The sequence below is a fragment of the Leopardus geoffroyi genome, chromosome C1 (genome assembly GCF_018350155.1).
Source record: "Leopardus geoffroyi isolate Oge1 chromosome C1, O.geoffroyi_Oge1_pat1.0, whole genome shotgun sequence".
Classification (NCBI taxonomy): Eukaryota; Metazoa; Chordata; class Mammalia; order Carnivora; family Felidae; genus Leopardus; species Leopardus geoffroyi.
In genome coordinates, this window is record NC_059328.1 from 73,362,586 (window position 1) to 73,383,327 (window position 20,742).

The window sequence follows — 20,742 nt, forward strand, 5'->3', positions numbered from 1 at the left end:
TACATACAAGGGAAACTACATAAAGCTATCAGCTCAATTTTCAGCAAAAATACTACAGGCCAGAAAGCAGTGGCATGATATAATCAAAGTCCGGAGAGGGAAAACAAGAAAACCACCCCACCCACAACCTATCACCAAGAATATTCGATATGGTAAAATTATCATTCAGAATTGAAGCAAAGACCAAGAACTTCCCAAGCAAAATTAAAGGAGTTTATCAGTACTACATCAGACTTACAAGAAATGTTAAAGGGACTTAAGTGGAAAAGGCCTTAATTAAAAAGTAAAAACAAAACAAAAAACAATAAAGAAATGAATACAGACTGCTATAAACTTAGGATATTATATATGAACCTCATTGTAACTACAAACCCCAAACCCAAAACAGATACACAAAAAATAAAGAGAAAGAAAGCCAAGCAAAACACTATAGATAATAATTCATCAGAGAGCAAGGTAAGAAACAGAGAAGAACTATAAAAACCAAAAACACAATAAAATGACAAGTACATAGCTACCTATAACTACTTTAAATGTAAATGGACTAAATGCTCCAATCTAAAGACCTAGGGTGGCAAAATGGATAGAAACAAAACAAAACAAAAACCAAGACCCATCAATATGCCACTGACAAGACCTCACTTCACATCTAAACACACATACAGACTGAATGTGAAGGGATGGAAAAAGATATTCCATGCAAATCAAGTGGGGAAAAAAAAAGCCTGGGTAGCAACATTTTTATCAGACAAAATAGACTATCAAACAAAGACTCTAACAAGAAACAAAGATGGATATTACATAATGATAAAAGAATCAATCCAGTAAGAGGACCTAACAATTATAAATATCTATGCACCCAGCAATGGAGCACCTAAATACATAAAGCAAATATTAGGAGAGACTGACAATAATAAAGCAAATAAAAGGAGAGACTGACAGTAATACAGTAAGAGTAGGAGACTTTAACACCCCAATTACATAAATGGGTAGATCATCCAGGCAGAAAATCAATAAGGAAAAAGCATCTTTGAAGGACATATTAGACTGGATGAGTTTAACATATCTACAGAACATTCCATTCACAAACAGAATACACATTCAAGTGCACATGAAACATTCTCCAGGATATATCACATTAGGCCACAAAACAAGTCTCCATTTATTTAAGATTGAAAACATATCACACATCTTTTCCAATCACAAGGAAGCTAGAAATAAATCATACACCAAAAAACTAAAAACACACACACAAACACATGGAGGCTAAATGACATGCTTCTAACTAACCAATGGATCAATGAAGAAAGCAAAGAGGAAATAAAAAATAGATAAAGACAAATGAAAAGGAAAACATAATGGTTCAAAATCTGTGGGCTGCAGCAAAAGCAATTCTAAGAGGGAAGTTTTTATTATTTTTTTTCTGAGAGAGAGAGGGTGCAAGTGAGTGAGGGACACAAAGAAAATCCCAGGAGGGGCAAAGAGACAGAGAACGGGGGAGTGGGGGGAGAGAGGGAGAGAGAGAGAAAGTGGGGTTCGAGCTCACGAACTATGAGATCATGACAAGTCAGATGCTTAATGACTGAGCCACCCAGGAGCCCACCAAGAGGAAACTTTATAGCAATATAGGCTGACGTGTAAAGAAGACAATAAAAGCCTCAAACAGTCTAACCTTACATCTAAAGTACAAAAAGAAAAACAAAAGGTTAGAAGAAAAAAAAAAAATCAAGATTAGAGCAGGAATAAATAGAGATTAAAAACACAACAGAAAAGATCAACGAAACCAAGAGTTGGATCTCTGGAAAGAAACAAAATTTACAAACCTTTAGCCATACTCATTAAGAAAAAAAGAGAGAGGACTCAAAATAAAATCAGAAATGAGAGTAGAGTAACCAACACACAGAAAAACAAAAGATTTTAAGAAAATACTATGAAAAATTAATATGCCAACAAGTTGGACAACCTAGAAGAAATGGATAATGTCCTAGGAACATACAATCTTCTAAAATTCAATCAGGAAATAAAACAGAAAACCTGAACAGACCAATTAACTTGTTAAGGGAACTGAAATGGTAATCAAAAAACTTCCAACAAACAAGACTCAAGGACCAGATGGCTCCATAGGTGAATTCTGCCAAACATTTCAAGATTTAATAACTATCCTCAAAAAAGAGAGGAAGAAGGAAAGCTTCCAAATACTTTCCACTAGGACAGTGTTACCCTGATACCAAAACAAAGACACTACAAAAAAGTAAATTACAGGCTAATATCCCTGATTAACATAGATGCAAAAGTCTTCAACACATTATTACTCAATCATTCGACAATACATTAAAAGGATCGTTCACCACAGTCAAGTGAAATTTATTCTAGGGGATGCAAGGAGGGTTCAATATTCACAAATCAGTCACTTTGGTATACCACATTAATGACAGAAACGATAAAAACCAAATGATCATCTCAACAAAGACAGAAAAGTCATTCTTTGACAAAGTACAACATTGTTCATGATAAAAATGCTCAACAAAGTAGGTTTAGAGGGATCATACCTCAACATAATAAAGGCCATTATATAAAAACCTAAAGCTAACATTGTACACAATGGTGAAAGTTTTTCCTCTAAGATCCAAAACAAGAAAAGGATGCCTACTTCCTGTCTTGCCACTTTTATTCCACCTAGTACTGGAGGTCCTAGCTGTAGCAATCAGACAAGAAAAAGAAATAAAAGGCATAAAAATTGTTACAAAAGAAGTAAGGGGGACCTGGGTGGTTCAGTTGGTTGAGCAACCAACTCTTGATTTCAGCTTAGGTCATAATCTCATGGTTCATGGGAATGAGCCCCACATTCGGGCTCTATGCTGACAGCATGGAGACTGTATGGGATTCTCTCTCTTTCCTTCCTCAGCTCATGTGTTCTCTCTCTCACAAAACAAACTTAAAAAAAAAAAAAAAAAAGGAAAACTGTCACTATTTGCAGATGAAATACTACATAAAAACCTAAAAATACCACCAAAAAACTATTAGAACTGATCAATGATTCCAGTAAAGTTTCAGGATATAAAATTAATAATGCAGAAATTGGTTATATTTCTATATATTAACAATGAAGTAGCAGGAAGGGAAATAAAATAATTCCATTTACAATTGCGCCAAAAACAATAAAATACTTAGGAATAAACTTAACCCAGGACATGAAAGATCTGCACTCTGAAAAGTATAAAACATTTACAATAGGAACTGAAGATGATAAGGGCACCTGGGTGGCTCAGTCGGTTGAGCATCCAACTTCGGCTCAGGTCATGATCTCACTGCTCATGAGTTCGAGCCCTGCATTGGGCTCTGTGCTGACAACTCAGAGCCTGGAGCCTGCCTCAGATTTTGTGTGTGTGTGTGTGTGTGTGTGTGTGTGTGTGTGTGTGTGTGTGTTTCTCTCTCTGCCCCTCTCCCACTTGCTGTCTCTCTCTCAAAAATAAATAAAAACATTAAAAAAAAAAAGAAATTGATGATGCTATAAAAAAATGGAAAGATACTATGCAAATGGTCTGGAAGAACTGATGTTGTGAAATGTCCATACTAACCAAAACAACCTACAGATGTGACACAACCCCTATTAAAATACCAACAGCATTTTCACCAAACTAGAACAAATCACCCTAAAATTTGTATGGAACTACAAAATACCCTGAAGAGCCAAAACAATCTTGAGACTGAAGAACAAAGCTGGCTGTATCAAAACCTTAGGCTTCAAATTATCCTACAAAGCCATACTAACCAAGAGTATGGTGCTGGCACAAATATAGACACATAGATCAACAGAATAGAGTACAAAGTCTGAAAGAAAAAACAACAACCCATGGGTATGGTCAATTAATCTAAAACAAAGGAGACAAAATATACAATGGGGAAAAGACAGTATCTTCTACAAATGGTACTGGGAAAACTAGACAGCTACATGTAGAAGAATAAAACTCGGCCATTTTCTTCTACTATTTACAAAAATAACTAAAAATGATTCAAGACCTAAATGGGATACCTGAAATCATCAAAGTCCTAGAAGAACACATAGGCAGCATCTGTTTAGCACTGGCCTTAGCAACATTTTTCCTGGTTTCTTCTCGGCAAGGGAAACAAGAGCAAGAACAAACTACTGGAACTATACAAAAATAAGAAGCTTATGCACAGCAAAGAAAACCATCAGCAAAATGAGAAGGTAACCTACTGAATGGGAAAAGGTGTTTGCAAATGATCCGATGATATCTTAAATATATAAAGAACTTCTACAGAACTCAACACCAAATAAACAATCCAATTAAAAACTGGATAGAGGCCCTAAAAAGATTTCTTTACAGGGGCACCTGGGTGGCTCAGTCGGTTGTGTCCGACTTTGGCTCAGGTCATGATCTTGCAGTCAGTGAGTCTGAGTCCCGCATCGGGCTCTGTGCTGACAGCTCAGAGAGAGCCTGGAGCCTGCTTCAGATTCTGTGTCTCCCTCTCTCTCTACTCCTCCCCCAACTCACGCTCTGTCTCTGTCTCTCAAAGATGAATAAATGTTAAGAAAAAAAAAAATTAAAAAGATTTCTTTACAAAAAAGACAGATGACAAAGAGACCTATGAAATGATGCTGAACATCACTAATCAAGGAACTACAAATCAAAATCAGAATGAGAGATAGCCTTATACCTGTCAGGATGGTTAGAATCAAAAGGAAATAACAAGTGTTGGTGAGGATGTGGGGAAAAAGGAACTCTCATGCACTGCTGGTGAGAATGTAAATGGGTGCAGTCACTTGTGAAAACAGCATGGAGAGTCTTGAAAAATTTTAAAATAAAAATACCATATATTCCAATAATTCCACTACTGGGTATTCATCCAAAGAAAACAAAAATACTAATTTAAAAAAAGATATATGCATTTCTATGTTTATTGCAGAATTGTTTATAACAGCCAAGATAGGGAAGCAACCCAAGTCTCCACTAATGAATGCATGGCTAAAGATAGAACAGGTATACAAGGAAGGTAGTCAATGGTATTGTAATAGCACTGTATAACAAGAGACGGTAGCTCTGTCCATGTGAGTACAGCCCATTAGTGCATAGACTTGTCAAATCACTACGTTGTACACCTGGAAGTAATGTAAAATTGTGTGTCAATTACATTTTAATTAAAAAAACAAAGTATGGAATTCACAATGGAGTATTAGCCACAGAAAAGAATGAGATCTTGCCATTTGCAACAACATGGATGGATCTGGAGGAATTAAGCTAAGTGAGATAAGTTAGAGAAAGAAAAATACCATATGATTTCACATATATGTGAAATCTAAAAAATAAAATAACCAAAAAACAGACTTTAAATACATAGAACTAGTAGATGCCACAGAAGTGGATGGGGGTTGGGATGGGTGAAATAGATGAATAGAGTTAAGAGTTACCAGCTTCAAGTTATAAAATAAATAAGTCAGATAAAAGTACAGCATAGAGAATACAGTCAGTAATATTGTATAACACTGTATGGTATCAAATGATGACTATACTTATTGTGGTTAGCATTGTGGAATACATAAAATTGTTGAATGAATATGTTGTACACATGAAACACTATGTCAATTATATACTTCAATAAAATATTAAGGATTACAAGAAAGTATTCAGACTGCCCTTTCTACTTAAACAACCAAAACATGGAAGTCGGAAGAATCTTAAGAGCCAGACCTGGAATTGGCTTTGGAACATAATTTGGGACTTTTTTCCCCACAGGCACTGAGTGGTTTAAGTTCAATAAAAGGTTTGTTGATGACAAAGACTATAAAGCAATGATGACAGGAAAGTTAGTTTGGTATTTGTAGTTACTGCAACAAGTGACAATGGTCCTTCATGCCCTATTCCAGAATATCTTTAGGGAATATAATAATGGTTATACTTAAAATATACCAGCTTCTCAGGGACTCAGAAAACAATGGCATCATATATAATTATACTGAATATGGTAATATATTACAGAATTAAACAATCATTTTCATTTTAAACTTACATTAAATATTTATACATAGGATTAAACTCTAATTGTTTTTCAAAAGGAAAAGACAGTATGACTACATGCACCCCAAGTATGATAATAAGTATACATAAGAAATGTATATATAGTTAATTTCTACTACAAGGTTTGATAAATTCCACTCAAGCTTTTAAAGATTGAACTTCCAACTGTAGAAAAATTATTACCATAGACATAATAAAATCTATTTGCTGAAGGCAAAAAAAAAAAAAAAAAAAAAAAAAAAAAATCAGCGTGAGAAATTTTTTCCCTAAGCAGAAGTAGATATATTCTGTGCTACATTAGAATATGTTTATTCTAACAAAGAATGTATTTAATTAAATGTGTATCTGCTTTGGGCCTTACTTACTATTACATTTCTGTGCCAAAATGAGCAATATTTTATCATAAATAATCCTAGGTCAGCTGTGAATACAGGTAGTTTTATAAGATACTAAAGCCACAAAATTATCTTGCCATTAAGATACTAAATCCACAAAATTATCTTGCCATTAAGTGAACAAGGCAAGAAGTCACGAGAAAGTCAGGAGATATAAAAATAAGCCATATAATAGAGCACTTACATACTTCAATTAAAAAACAAACAAACAAAAGAACTTCTTTACCTTTAGACAATTTTAGTTTTATAAAACTGATTTTCAAATGACAAGCCAGGACAGAACAGAAAAGTCTTAGCCCATGTCTTTTTTGACATGCGAAGCTCCACTACTGTGATGTCAACCAAAAGAACACATTTTCACAATTATCCTTTTACATATTTATCTTTAAAATTTCCTGTGAAGATGTACATGTACATGCAACTTCTTTGCACCTCAAATTTTATAGTAATTAATTCTCTTTTTGACGACTTGTCACTTTGTACAGGTCTATTCTCACTCCAATTGTTCCTTAGGAGGGTTTTACATAAATGAATTCACATTTAAGATATATTGGAATGGTGTGCTATTTAAGGGGATTATATTTATATCTGGTAAAACAAAAGCTCTTGTAAAATTTATACTTGGTAAAGGAAAGGCTCTCCTTTTAAGAAAATAATCACTTCATTATGTGTTATATCATATATTATGCTTGCTTAAAGTAAACTACTAGTATTCAACAATTACTATAAAACTCTACCTCCATGAAGACAAATGTGGAAAAAATATACTGTTGAGAAAGTACAATCCTAAAAATTCTTATTCTTGGGAATATTTAATAAAATTATTCTTGTAAAATGCTGATTTAAAATTATTAAAGTGAGAATTTGCTGGAGATAATTTTACATACCTTGGACTTGAGGGAACCTCCCCAATTTTCATCCACAAACTTCAAGGATAGCACCTGCATAAAGCTGCAAAAAGAAAGACAAGAATTGAAAAAAACTGGTATAGTTTTAAAAATGTAGTTATTTCACAGCATAAACACTGAAGTTAAACAGATAATATGGAATAAAATAAATGTCAGAGTTGGAGAGAACGATGTATTTCCAGTACAACAGAAGAGAAAATAGAGGCCTGGGGACATTAAATGATAGAGGAATTTAGATTTAGTAGGAAAAAGATTGAAGGAGATATGGAGAATTGATGATGGATTTGAATAGTAAGATGTCCTTGGAAGTTCTTCACAAAATCCTTAAGATTTCCTATGGATTTTTAAAATGCTATATTGAACACAGGTATGTATTCTATTCATCTATCCAACATAGATACTTAATGAGAATTTTTTCTGGTTGCTGTTAAAATTAAGTAATCAGTGTTTTAAAATGAAATAAAAAAAAACAAACCTCAGTATTTTTTTTTAATGTTTATTTATTTTTGACACAGAGAGAGACAGAGCATGAGTGGGGGAAGGGCAGAGAGAGAGGGAGACACAGAATCTGAAGCAGGCTCCAGGCTCTGAGCTGTTAGCACAAAGCCCGGCACAGGGCTCGAACTCACAGACTGTGAGCTCATGACCTGAGCCAAAGTCAGACGCTCAACTGACTGAACCACCCAGGTGCCCCAAAAACCTCAGTATCTTTAAAAAATAATTATAGTATGTACTATGTAAAGATATTATGAAAAAACCAGTAAAATCTCATTAGAAAGAACTAAAATGCAAATTTTTTCCCTTAATGAAATTCACTTGAAATGAATTAAATGGTAAATATTGCTTTTCCAGCTATATAGAACCTGCACAATCTCTTTATAGTAAAAGCTTATTATGAAAAACTCCAATGCAAATATTTTATTGCAATGAATTTAGCTGAAATGGAATCAATGGTAAACATCACTTTTTTTTAAGCTCTAGAGCCTGCCCCCCCCCCCTTTTTTTTTTTAGTGACATGGGAATGCTAGGACTCTAAGAGAAGGCAGGCAATTATAGGAACATACTATATTTTGTTGGCTTTTGCATTTGTTTTTATTTGTTAGCTTTTACATTTGTTTTTTTTATTATAAGTCCAAGAGCTAAAGATGACTTTTACTTTTTAAGTTATAAAGTAACATGAAAATCCCATGTACTATGTATGATTATATTCAATACTTTGGAAAATATAAAAAAGCACAAAGTAGAAATCAGAAATTCATTTTAATTCTACCTACCCAAGTGATAATGAATTTTAAAACATTTTAGAGATTCTGAGCTAAATCAATAATTCTTAAAGTTTTGAGGGTCATAGATACGTTTGAGAATCTGATGAAATTGTTTTAATTCGGACCATTCATGGACTCTCTGAAAATACTGATGGATTTCAGATTAAGAACTTTAACGATCATCCAAAGGATAAAAATTACAGATTGAAAGGGGTACATTTACCCTGATGTTTATAGCAGCATTATCAACAATAGCCCAACTATGGAGACAGCCAAATGTCCATTGACTGATGAATGGATAAAGATGTGGTGTGTGTATACACAAAAATAATAAAAGCTTATTTGCAATGATGTGAATGGAGGTAAATTGTATTATGTTAAGTGAAATAAGTCAATCAGAGAAAGACAAATACCATGTGATTTCACTCATGTGTAGAATTAAAGAAACAAAACAGATGAACATCTGAGAAGGTGCGGGGAGGGGAGGGAGAGAAGGAAACAAACCACAAAACACTCTTAACAATAGAGAACAAACTGACGGTTGATGGAGGGAAGTGGGTAGGAGATGGGTGATGGGTATTAAGGAAGGCACTTGTGATGAGCTCTGGGTGTTGTACATAAGTGATGATCACCGAATTCTACTCCTGAAGCCAATATTGCACCATATGTTAACTAAAATTAGAAACAAAACCAAAAAACTGATAATCTCCGAACAGTCTTTGCAGCATTAATAATCTGACATAACTTTATACAGTAAGTCACTTTTGAGTAAGATTTAGTTAATCCATTAGACAACCCCTCAGAATATCTTTAAGAGTAACAGGCCATATTACCCACAAGGTCATGAAAAGATGTTCAACATCACTAATCATTAGGGAAATACAGATCAAAACCACAATGAGATACCACTTCACACTCATCACAACGGCTATTATTAACAACAAAAACAACAACAACAACACAAAAAATAAGTGGTGGTGAGGATGTGGAGAAATTAGAACCCCTGGGACCTTATGTTGGTAACTGTAAAGTGGTGCAGCCACCATGAAAGATAAAATGGTGGCTCCTTAAAAAATTAAAAATAGGGGCGCCTGGGTGGCGCAGTCGGTTAAGCGTCCGACTTCAGCCAGGTCACGATCTCGCGGTCCGTGAGTTCGAGCCCCGCGTCAGGCTCTGGGCTGATGGCTCAGAGCCTGGAGCCTGTTTCGGATTCTGTGTCTCCCTCTCTCTCTGCCCCTCCCCCGTTCATGCTCTGTCTCTCTCTGTCCCCAAAATAAATAAACGTTGAAAAAAAATTAAAAAAAAAAAAAATTAAAAATAGAATTATATGATTTGGTAACAAAAAGTTAGAGGCCAACTCAAATGACAAATGAATGGATACACAAAATGCAGCATATGCATATAACAAAATATTCAGTCTTAAAAACAGAAAATTATGACACATGCTGTAACATGGATGAATCTTGAAGACAGTAAGCTAAATGAAACAAAGTAGTTACAAAACGATAAATACTGTACATTTCCACCTTTATGAGGTACTTAGAGGAGTCAAATTGAGAGACAAAAGTAGAATGGTGGTTGCCAGGAGCTGGGGGAGGGAAGAATGGGGAGCTACTGTTTACAGAGATTGGAATGGAATTTCAGTTTAGGAAGATGGAACAGTTCTGGAGATAGAGGACTAAAAATAGTTAAAATGGTGAATTTTATGTTATGTATATATTACCAGAATTAAGAAAATTTAAAAAGTTATAAGGCCCATAGTAAAATTTGGTTATTTGATTTATATTTTATTTGCAAGTTTGTGATCCCTCGGAAACTCTAAGTGGAGATATGATTAGCTTCCGTAGTAACATTTCTCTACACTGCTGTTTCCCAATATTCTTCATATCATGGCACGTTAACAACTTTATGGAGTCCTGGGGTAAGAGGCGGCTGCTTATAACAGATGAATAGCTTTCTGGGCCCTGAGCACCACAGTCTCCATTTGGTTGTCACAAGGATTGAAGGACTCCATATCCTAGCACACTTGTAATGCATTCATGGAAAGCCCATCTCTGCACAACGAAACATCAACTGGTTAAAAATGTTAGAAACATATTCTTTAGTGAATAGCAGCTCAGATGTGACCTTCTCCAGGAAAACTTCTGTTTATTTTCTATTCTGTTCGTGGTACTTTCAGTGGAAATCTGTTCTTAAGATGTACTATAAATATTCTATAATTTGTGGAAAGGAAATGTCTTATCTATCGTAATTATCCCCAGAACTAGATACAAAGCTTCTCAATGTATGTGTGCTGAATGGAGAGAATTGTTCATTTAACAGAATTAAATACCTCTTTTTTCATTACAGAACTTTAAAAATATTTCAAGTTCCTTTGATATCAACTTATAGACTAGACTACATTGTGCTTAGTTTCAGTCTAGGGTAAACAGAAAATTTATCTCAGAGCTGCCTAACATTATTAATATTAAATTCTAAAAGCATTAACTTGTTATGTTAGTTGGTTTTTTACTTATGAATTTGTTCATAGGACAATACTGGTTTTTCATGATGAATAATTTAAATTAACTACAAATTGCGGTCAACTTTCAGTGACTTATAAAGTAATAATAAGCATCTTTGGCATCACACAAGTTCACATAATAAAATATATATACTATTAAGGGGCGTCTGGGTGGCTTAGTCGGTTGAGTGTCCAACTCTTGATTTCGGCTCAGTCATGATCTCAGAGCCTCGTGTTGGGCTCTGCACTGAGACAGCCATGTTGGGCTCTCTCTCCCTTACTCTCTATGTGCCCTCCCTCATGTGCTCTCTCAAAATAAATATCAAGAAGAAAAGTTGGAAATATGCTACTTCTAACAGAAATTCTCTAGGGCATAAAGTATGAAAGGATTTAAAAAGGTTAAAAATTTTAACTCCTTGACTTTCCCTCTTAGCATTTGGACTTTTTTTTTTTTTTTTATTTAACAGAAACAGAGAGAAAAAGTGTGAGAAGCAGGGAGGAACAGAGAGAGGGAGACACAGAATCTGAAGTAGGCTCCGAGCTGTCAGCACAGAGCCTGATGTGGGATTTCAACTCACAAACCGTGCGATCATGACCTGAGCCGAAGTCAGACGCTTAACCTAATGAGTCACCTAGGCGCCCCTAGCATTTGGACTTTTTTTTTTCATGGCTGGGTAATATTCCACTGTGTGTGTGTGTGTGTGTGTGTGTGTGTCCCTTCATCTGTCGATGGACACTTGGGTTGCTTTCATAACTGAGCTACTGTACATAATGCTGCAATAAACACAGAAGTACATCTCTTTGAATTAGTGTTTTCATCTTCTTAGGGTAAATAGTTATGGAATTACTGGATCATATGGTAATTCTACTTTTAATTTTGGGGGAACCTTCATACTGTTTTCCACAATGGCTACACCAATTTGCACTCCCACAACAGTGCATGAGGGTTCCTTTTTCTCTGCATCTTTGCCAACACTGGTTACTTCTAACAAGAGGATATAAAAGTGGTGAATATCTCTGCACACAACATGGGAGCAGCTAAGTACATAAAGCAATTATTAACAGACATAAGAAAAGAAGTACACAGTAATACTGTAGTAGTAAGGGACTTTAAGATCCTACTTACATCAATGGAAAGATCATCCAAACAGAAAATCAAGGAAACAGTGGCTATAATTGACACATTAGACCACATGGGCCTAACAAATATATTCAAAACATTCCATACAAAAATAGTGGAATACACATTCTTTTCAAGTGCACATGGGACATTCTCCAGAATAGATCACATTAGTCCATAAACACGTCATAATAAATTCAAAAAGACTGAAATCATATCAGGCATCTTTTCTGACCATAATGGTATGAAAACCAAGAAAAAACCTGAAAAGAACACAAATACATGGAGGATAAATAACATACTACTAAACAATGAATGGGTCTACTCAGAAATCAAAGAAGTTGTTAAAAAAATACATGGAGACAAATGAAAATGAAAACACAATGATCCAAAATCTTTAGGATACAGCAAAAACTGTTACAAGAGAGAAGACTACAACAATACAGGTCTACCTCAAGAAACAAGAAAAATCTCAAACAACTTAACCTTTAAAGCCTAAAGGAGCTTAAAAAAAAAAAAAAAAAAAAAAAAAAAAAAAAAAAAGAAACAAAGCCCAAGCCAGTAAGAGGGAGGAAATAATACAGATTAGAGCAGAAAGAAATAAAATAGAGACTAAAAACCCACTACAACAGATCATTGAAACCAGAAGCTGGTTCTGTGAAAAGATAAACAAAATTGATAAACCTTTAGCAGGACTCATCAAGAGAGAAGACTCAAAATCAGAAATGAAGGAGGAGAAAAAACAACCAACACCACAGACATACAAAGGATTATAAGAGATTATTATGAACAATTATGTGCCAACAAATTGGACAATATAGAAGACATGGATAAATTCCTAGAAACACACGTCCAAAATTGAATCGGTAAGAAATAGAAAATTTGAACAGACCAATTACCAGTAATGAAATTGAGTCAGTATTCAAAAAACTCCCAATAAACTAGTCTAGGAATGGATGGCTTCAGAGATGAATTCTATCTCTTAAGGAAGAATTAATATCTATTCCTCTCAAACTATTCCAAAAAATAGAGGAAGGAAATCTTCCAAATTTATTCAATGAGGCATTACCCTGATACCAAAACCAGATAAAGACACTACTAAAAAAGAAAACTACAGGCCAGTATCTCTGATGACTATGGATGCAAAAACCCTCAAAATATTAGCAAATTGAATCCAATAATATGTTAAAAGAAAACTATTCACCATGATTAAGGGATTTATTCCAGGAATGCAAGGGTGGTTCGCTATTCACAAATCAATCAATGTGATCCACCACATTCACAAAACAAAGGATAAAAACTGTATGATCATTTCAATATACAAAAAAAAAAAAAAAAAAAAGCATTTGACAAGGTACAACATCCATTCATGATAACAACTCTCAACAAGCAGATTTAGAGGGAACATACCTTAGGCTATGTATGAATAACCCAAAGTTAACATCATACTCAATGGTGAAAACCAGAAAGCTTTTCCTCTAAGATCAGGAACAAGACGAGAATATATCCACTTGAACTTTTATTCAACAGAGTATAGAAAGTCCTAGTTGCAGAGGTCAGACAAGAAAAAGTTATAAAGACATCTAAGTTGGTAAAAAAGAAGTAAAACCATCACTATTTGTAGATGAAATGATACTATCTACAGAAAACCCTAAAGACTCCACCAAAAAACTACAACTGAATCAATGAATTCAAAAGTTGCAGGATACAATATGTACAGAAATCTGTTGTACTTCTACACGCTGATAATGAAGCAGAAAGAGAAATCAAGAATCCCATTTATAATTGCAACAGAAAATAAAATATTCAGAATAAACTTATTTAAGGATGTGAAATATCTGTACTATGAAAACTATGAAGCACTGAGGAAAGTTGAAGAGGACACACAAAAATGAAAAAACCTATCATGTCTATGGATAAGAATCAATATTGTTAAAATAAACAAGTTCTATAGCTCAACACAAAAACCCCCAAATAATCTATTTAATGGCAGAGGACCTGAAAAGACATTTTTTCAAAGAAGATACACAGATGGCAGACAGACATTTAAAGCTACCCAACAGCACTAATCATCAGGGAAATGCATATCAAAACCACAATGACATATCATCTTATACTTGTCAGAATGGGTAAAACCAAAAACAAAAGAAAAAACAAGTGATTTTTACTATTCTTAAAATAAATTTCAGCTTTGGGGTCTGCTGATTTTTTCCCAATTTAAGATATTTTAAGTATTACCAAGATTATTATTTGTATGTATCTCAACTGTAGATTCATATATTTTCCTAATATTTTGGAACAATATACTCCTTTGATTTTTTTTTTTAATATGAAATTTACTGTCAAATTGGTTTCCATACAACACTCAGTGCTCATCCCAACAGGTGCCCTTGTCAATGCCCATCACCCACTTTCCCCTCCCTCCCACCCCCCATCAACCTTCAGTTTATCCCCAGTTTTTAAGAGTTATATTCCTTTTGATTATAGCAAGACTTCTCTGATAATAATTTATCAGAGAATAATAATTTATTGGAATATAATAATTTTTTCCCTCACATACCAACTTGGCCAACCTCTTGTTTAAAATTTTTTTTTTAGTTAGGGCTTATAATGAGGTTTTCATATACAGAAAACAGCCAAAATCTTAATTTTGTGGTGATAACTATTCTGTAATTAAAGTATAACTATGTGGCTATACAAAATGGTTCAAATTAACAGGCAAGACAAAAAAAAAAAAATGTCTATACAGTTTCTCACCAGATAACTAGATTATGACATGTTAATTTATAACACTGAACAAAGGGGACACTTTCGAGTTATGTAAATTTTCTGAATTTGCTAACTTTTCTGCCATCGCACTACCACGACAAACCCGTAAACTCGCTCCATGTCAGACATCTTCCACTAATTTTCCCAGAAGGCAGTCTCTTGCTCATAAGAAATAAGAACAAGTGTTGTTGGGTTGAGAAATCAAAAATTTAACTTCAGCGATGCCAGAGCAGCTGGAAATTGAAGGTAACATCAAAGAATGGAGGGAGCCACAAAAAGGGGGTACTCCCAAAATCTGTGAATAAACTCTCTTCAAAACTTGGCCTTTCCCCCAAAAATGCACATTTAAGAACTATTGAACTATATTAGGCTAAGAATTCTAGACATAACGATAGACAACATTCCCTATGGGCCATAAAAGATGGACAAAAATTTGAACAGCTTCACTGTGCTAGAAAGTAGAGCTAGGCAAACTGCTTTGGCTTTTCATTTAAACTCTATCTACCACTTCTAAGCCTATGCTAAAGAATTAACCTTAGTAGTAATGAAAAAACCGGAATAACCACTCTTTAATAAAGCTAAAAACCAAGACTCCATAAGATCAAGGTATTCACCCATAGTGTAACAGTATGCAAGAGCAAAATCCAATGCTCTTCACACATGGTATTATAATCTAGAGACCTAGAAACATATAAATCACAATATCAAGTGTACATTAAAAAGCAACTAGACACATGCAGAAACAGGAAAATTACTGATCTCTGAACCCATCCCAAACAAATTAAATTAGGATACTTGGGGATAAGATCCTGGTATCAGTACTTTAATTACTGTTATGACTTTTAAAGATACCCAAGTAATTGTAATGAACAGAGAGAGAGAAGAATCACTGCCGTGGACTATACTCAAGTATTAATAAGGCAAAAATTGCAAAATGACCAAACAGGAGACTAGCCAATTCTGGAAAGTATACCTAGTGGGCATTGGCCAAAGCAAGACAAATGCTGTAATACTGTTTTCTTCCCTTATGAAGCCTTGCTTGCACTTATTTTTGCATCTTATTTTTGAAATCCTCTTAAAGGCAAAGCTTTAATGTAAATACAACTTGGTACATTCAGAAAAAACTACAACACTTTGAATATTAAGTAGCAATATGAAGAAAATGCTCTAATGTTACACGAACAAAAGGAAAAACTTTTAACAGTTGAATAAAATTCAGATATGGGGAGTCACTATTTTATAGGTCTACTGAAGGCTTGCCCTTAAATAAAATGTACAGATTTAAAAATAAGGGAGTATGGCTATAACACAATTAAAACCGAGTGTATTATTTAGAGCTCTTAAATAAAAACAATGATGATGCACTCAAATATATTAAATAAGCCATTCTTCCAAATGGTTAACTGCATCCAGTGTAATTTCTTAAAGTTAACTTTACTTTTTTATATGAAGGACAAAATACACCACGCAGAAGCTACTTGTAGCAAAATTTGGTCAGTTAATTCTCAAGAAAAACATTTTCAACAGAACTATACGTTTAGTGATCTGCTGATGTCTTAAATTTTAATTCATTATTCATCATCAAATCATTCCCATATTTTTTGGTATTTTTTTTATCATTCCCGTATTTGTTGATATTTTTTTAAAGTGCAGAGTGCTAGAAACAAGTTACAGTTACACATGGACAATTAGGGTACTACATTTTTTGAGATCTAGTAGTAAAGCTTTGATCAAGATTTCACTTTAAGTCACTGAAGCAGCAGATGTATAAGGCAAATAGTTTATGTGTTGACACTTTCATACACTTTGACTAATGGCATTCTTGCAAAGGAACAATGAATGAATATGGAGGATTAGGGAAGTAAGTTCAGTTTTACAATTATAGAAAACCAAACTGGTAAAGATAATTCTCTGACATTATATCCCTGAGATTACACTATTGATTTTTAGGTGCTTTCTAATGAACTCTGAAAAAACAAAGCAATGACCATGTCTAAGGAAGCTCCCTAAGTTTAAAGCTTATTCTACTATAGTATTAAAGCGCTACTTATTTTTGTATCTTTAGTTTCTGCTCTGAGATTGAGAAAGCTAGAAAACAAGCTAACATCAACCTTAATTTAAATTAAATTCCAAGGAAGTAAGAATACACCAGGGGAATCTTTCATTAACATACAATCATTGTTCCACTGAAAAGCTCAATAAAAATGTATTAAAACAAAATGACACAAAAACCAAAATATAAAATGTTTTGACATCATCACACTCCAAATCAGATCATTCCAAATATGAAATCTGATTTAAAAAAAAAAAAAGAACAAGGTTTCTTTCAGTATTGTGGTTAATAACAGAATTTGCATATGTACCTAAAACAAAGAGAATTTCATCACCAAGAGGTAAGACTGTAACGACTGGACTGTCACATGAAAACAAATACACCCACAGATATACTCCCCCTCCCCCTTTACATTTCAGCCACTAGTATGAATGACCCAAGGGCATCATCTGGGAACAACACATTCAATTCTACTGATATTTAGGAAACATCACAGAATGAAAAGAAATGACTTGACACACCACCACTAGATTTCCTGAGTTCAAAATATCCAAAGAATTAGTAAAAATGAGCCTAAGCTTGAATATCTTAAAATTTTTTTTAATGTTTATTTATTTTTGAGAGGGAGAGAGAGTGCAAGCAGGGGAGGGGCAGAGAGAGAGGGGGAGACACAGAATCCGAAGCAGACTCCAGGCTTTGAGCTGTTAACACAGAGCCTGACACGGGGCTCAAACTCATGAACTATGAAATCGTGACCTGAGCTCAAGTTGGATGCTTAACTGACTGAGCCACCCACGCGCTCCAGCTTGAATATCTTAGTAAGTAGTTTTTAAAATAAAACCAACTAGCCCCTTGGTAAAGTAAAAATATTTTAGAAAACGGCTATTTAGTATATAGTTCCCAATAAAAAATTCAATGTCTTTTTGCTCCTTAATGTTTGAAAAATACATTTTCAATACATTTTCTTCTGGATTTGAAAAAATAAGATCCAGACAAAATATGGTTCAAAATCCAAACATTCAATAGCCTCAAAAACTGACCACAAAGGTGCTATATATGGTAGCAAAAGCTGCTTTTCAAAAGAATTAAATTCTGTTGGTGTTATTACCATGTCAAAACTGAACATCATTATTTGTCATAAAATGGGCAATTATGATCATCTTTAAGAAAGGTTACAAATATCTTAAAAAAAAAAAAGGTTACAAATATATGAAATATAAAACAACACAACCAGCACAAACTACATTATGGTTGCACTCTATTAAAACTAAAGAAGGTAATCTCCTTATAGTAAAAAGATACAAAAATAAAGCTGTAATAATCCAGAAGGTTATTTTAAATATTAAGAATGGCAATATGAAAGCAGAACAAAAGAAACTAGACCATTCAACACATTTTATTTTTTGACAAGCACACTATCAATTTTACATTTCATTAAGGTACTCATAAAATCTATGACCTTCTAAGTTAAAACTTCTAACACTTCTTCAGAAGGAAAACTGAAAAGGCAGTCTGTACCTACGGGGTATGCTTTTATGAAAAGTTATCCTCTTTACTGCCCCTTCTCTCATCCCCAACTACTGCCTTTAGGGGGCTACCATGCAAATAGCTGAGGTCTACTGTAGTCCTCTTTTGTTGAGGCTACCAGTTTCTCAAATAAGAACATGGGAAGCATCTTTACTCACCTATTCCCCCCTCCAATCCAGTATAATCAATAAATCCTGAAGGTTTTATTGCCTAAATCTGTTTTAGAACTGTCCCTTCTCCATTTTTACTACCAATATGTTGGCTTAAGCCCTTTTATCTTGCCTCTGGAAAACAGCAATATATTTTTCTGGCAACCGTATTCCCCTCTGTCCTATCAATTTTCCTTCACACTGACAACGAATGTAATTAAAATACAAATCTGACGCCAGTTCATTGTTTATAATCTTTTAATTTTGTCCCCTGCCTATAGAACAGAGTCCAAACTTCTTACCAAGGTACATAGGCCCTACCTTCCTAACCAGCACCCTCTCTCATCATAACCAAGCTATCTGAGATGGCCCTCTTTTTCATGACTTTGCCTTTTCACTACCTTTGCCTTATCACTGGGAGTTTTCTCCTAGTTATTTTCCATGTTATCATAAACAGCAACTTCTACATAAGCAAGTGGTGATATTTACCTGAAATGTCAAAGGTTATATGCCCTTCTTTCTGTGTGCGTTCATAGCACATAAGTGTATTTTATTTACAGCATGCATTTCACTGAATTCTTTCAGGAAACCAATACATCTGGAAGTAATAAAGAAGAAACTGTACAGAAGGGTATAAAAGAAGTAAAAATTTTCCTCTGCCTCCTACCTGCCATTCAATAACTTTTAAACTGTTTTTAGTTCTTCTGTTAGTAATGATTAACATGGTTATATCTACAGTTCTCAATATATCAACTTAAAGAGATTTATTGTCTTCAACTTTTAGCTTATTCCTAATTCTTTTAGTGGTTACCTTCATAACACTGGATATTATGCGTTAGTTCAGTAAAATATCCTGCCAAATGCATTCTAGCAGCCCAATTTCCATGCCTATTTCTCTACCTGACTCCTCGATGACAGTGACTATTGTCTTATTTTGACATTCTCAAAGCCCATACCAAGAGGAAATATTTATGGTATAAACAAAGTTTATTTTGACTCTGAGGTAGGTATGTCTAGAAATGTAGTTGTAAGGCAGCCTCGATCATGAATTACTTTAAGGGTTTATTTCCTTTTTAAATATGGTAATCTGCAAATGTGACAAAATGTTTTAATATGCATAGATAGAACCTTGATCCGAACTTGTTAAATACCTAAAAAAACGGACTACATTTATTTATTTGAAAAAGAGAGAAAGAGAGAGAGCACACGCGCACGAGTGAGCTGGGGAGGGATAGAGGAAGAGGGAGAGAGTAAGCAGGGTCCATGCCCACAACAGAGCCCAATACAGGGCTCGATCTCATGACCTTGAGATTATGATCTGAGCTGAAATCAAGAGTCAGATGCTTAACTGACTTGAGCCACCCAGGCACCCCGACTTCCTTCCTTCCTTCCTCTGTCCCTCCCTCCCTCCCTTTCTTCATTCATAAAAATTTTTTTTTCTTTAACATTTATTGATTATTGAGAGACAGAGAGACAGAGCGTGAGCAGGGAAGGGGTAGAGAGAGGGAGACATAGAATCTGAAGTAGGCTTCAGGCTCTGAGCTGTCAGCACAGAGCCCGACGTGGGGCTCAAACTCACAAACTGCGAGATCATGACCTGAGCCGAAGGTGGTCGCTTAACCAACTGAGCCACCCAGGTGCCCCTTATTTTTCAATTGAAGATAGATGAAATGCCACATTTAGAAAACATTAAAAAATTAATATTTTCAGTTCAATGAAATAACTACATAAAATATTTTAAAACTTCTCCTACATAAATTATACATTATTTATAACCATTTATCAGCTGAATGACTTTAGGCAAGATCTCCAGGCCTTAGACTCAACTATGAGATGGGATAATTATTGCACTTACCTCAGAGTTGTTGTGAGGATTATATAAATTAATTAATATAAAGGGCTTGGAACAGCAGCTTCACATAATAACAAATGTTAGTAGCTATTATTAAGTAAATATTTGTGTTATTATTTTGTACCGTTGCCATGTAGGAATCTTAGTGATTCTTTCACTGAAC

The 20,742-nt window shown here is 34.4% G+C and overlaps 1 protein-coding gene across 3 annotated transcripts in view; it reads right to left on the reverse strand.

Moving 5' to 3' along the window:
• The window catches only part of SELENOF (selenoprotein F), a 58,139-nt gene that overhangs the window by 19,569 nt on the left and 17,828 nt on the right, over positions 1–20,742 (reverse strand). For all 3 annotated transcript variants that reach the window (XM_045478157.1, XM_045478158.1, XM_045478159.1), the window contains one exon: positions 7,321–7,384. In XM_045478157.1, coding sequence (XP_045334113.1) covers positions 7,321–7,384 — 64 coding nt within the window. The remainder of the gene's footprint in view (positions 1–7,320; positions 7,385–20,742) is intronic.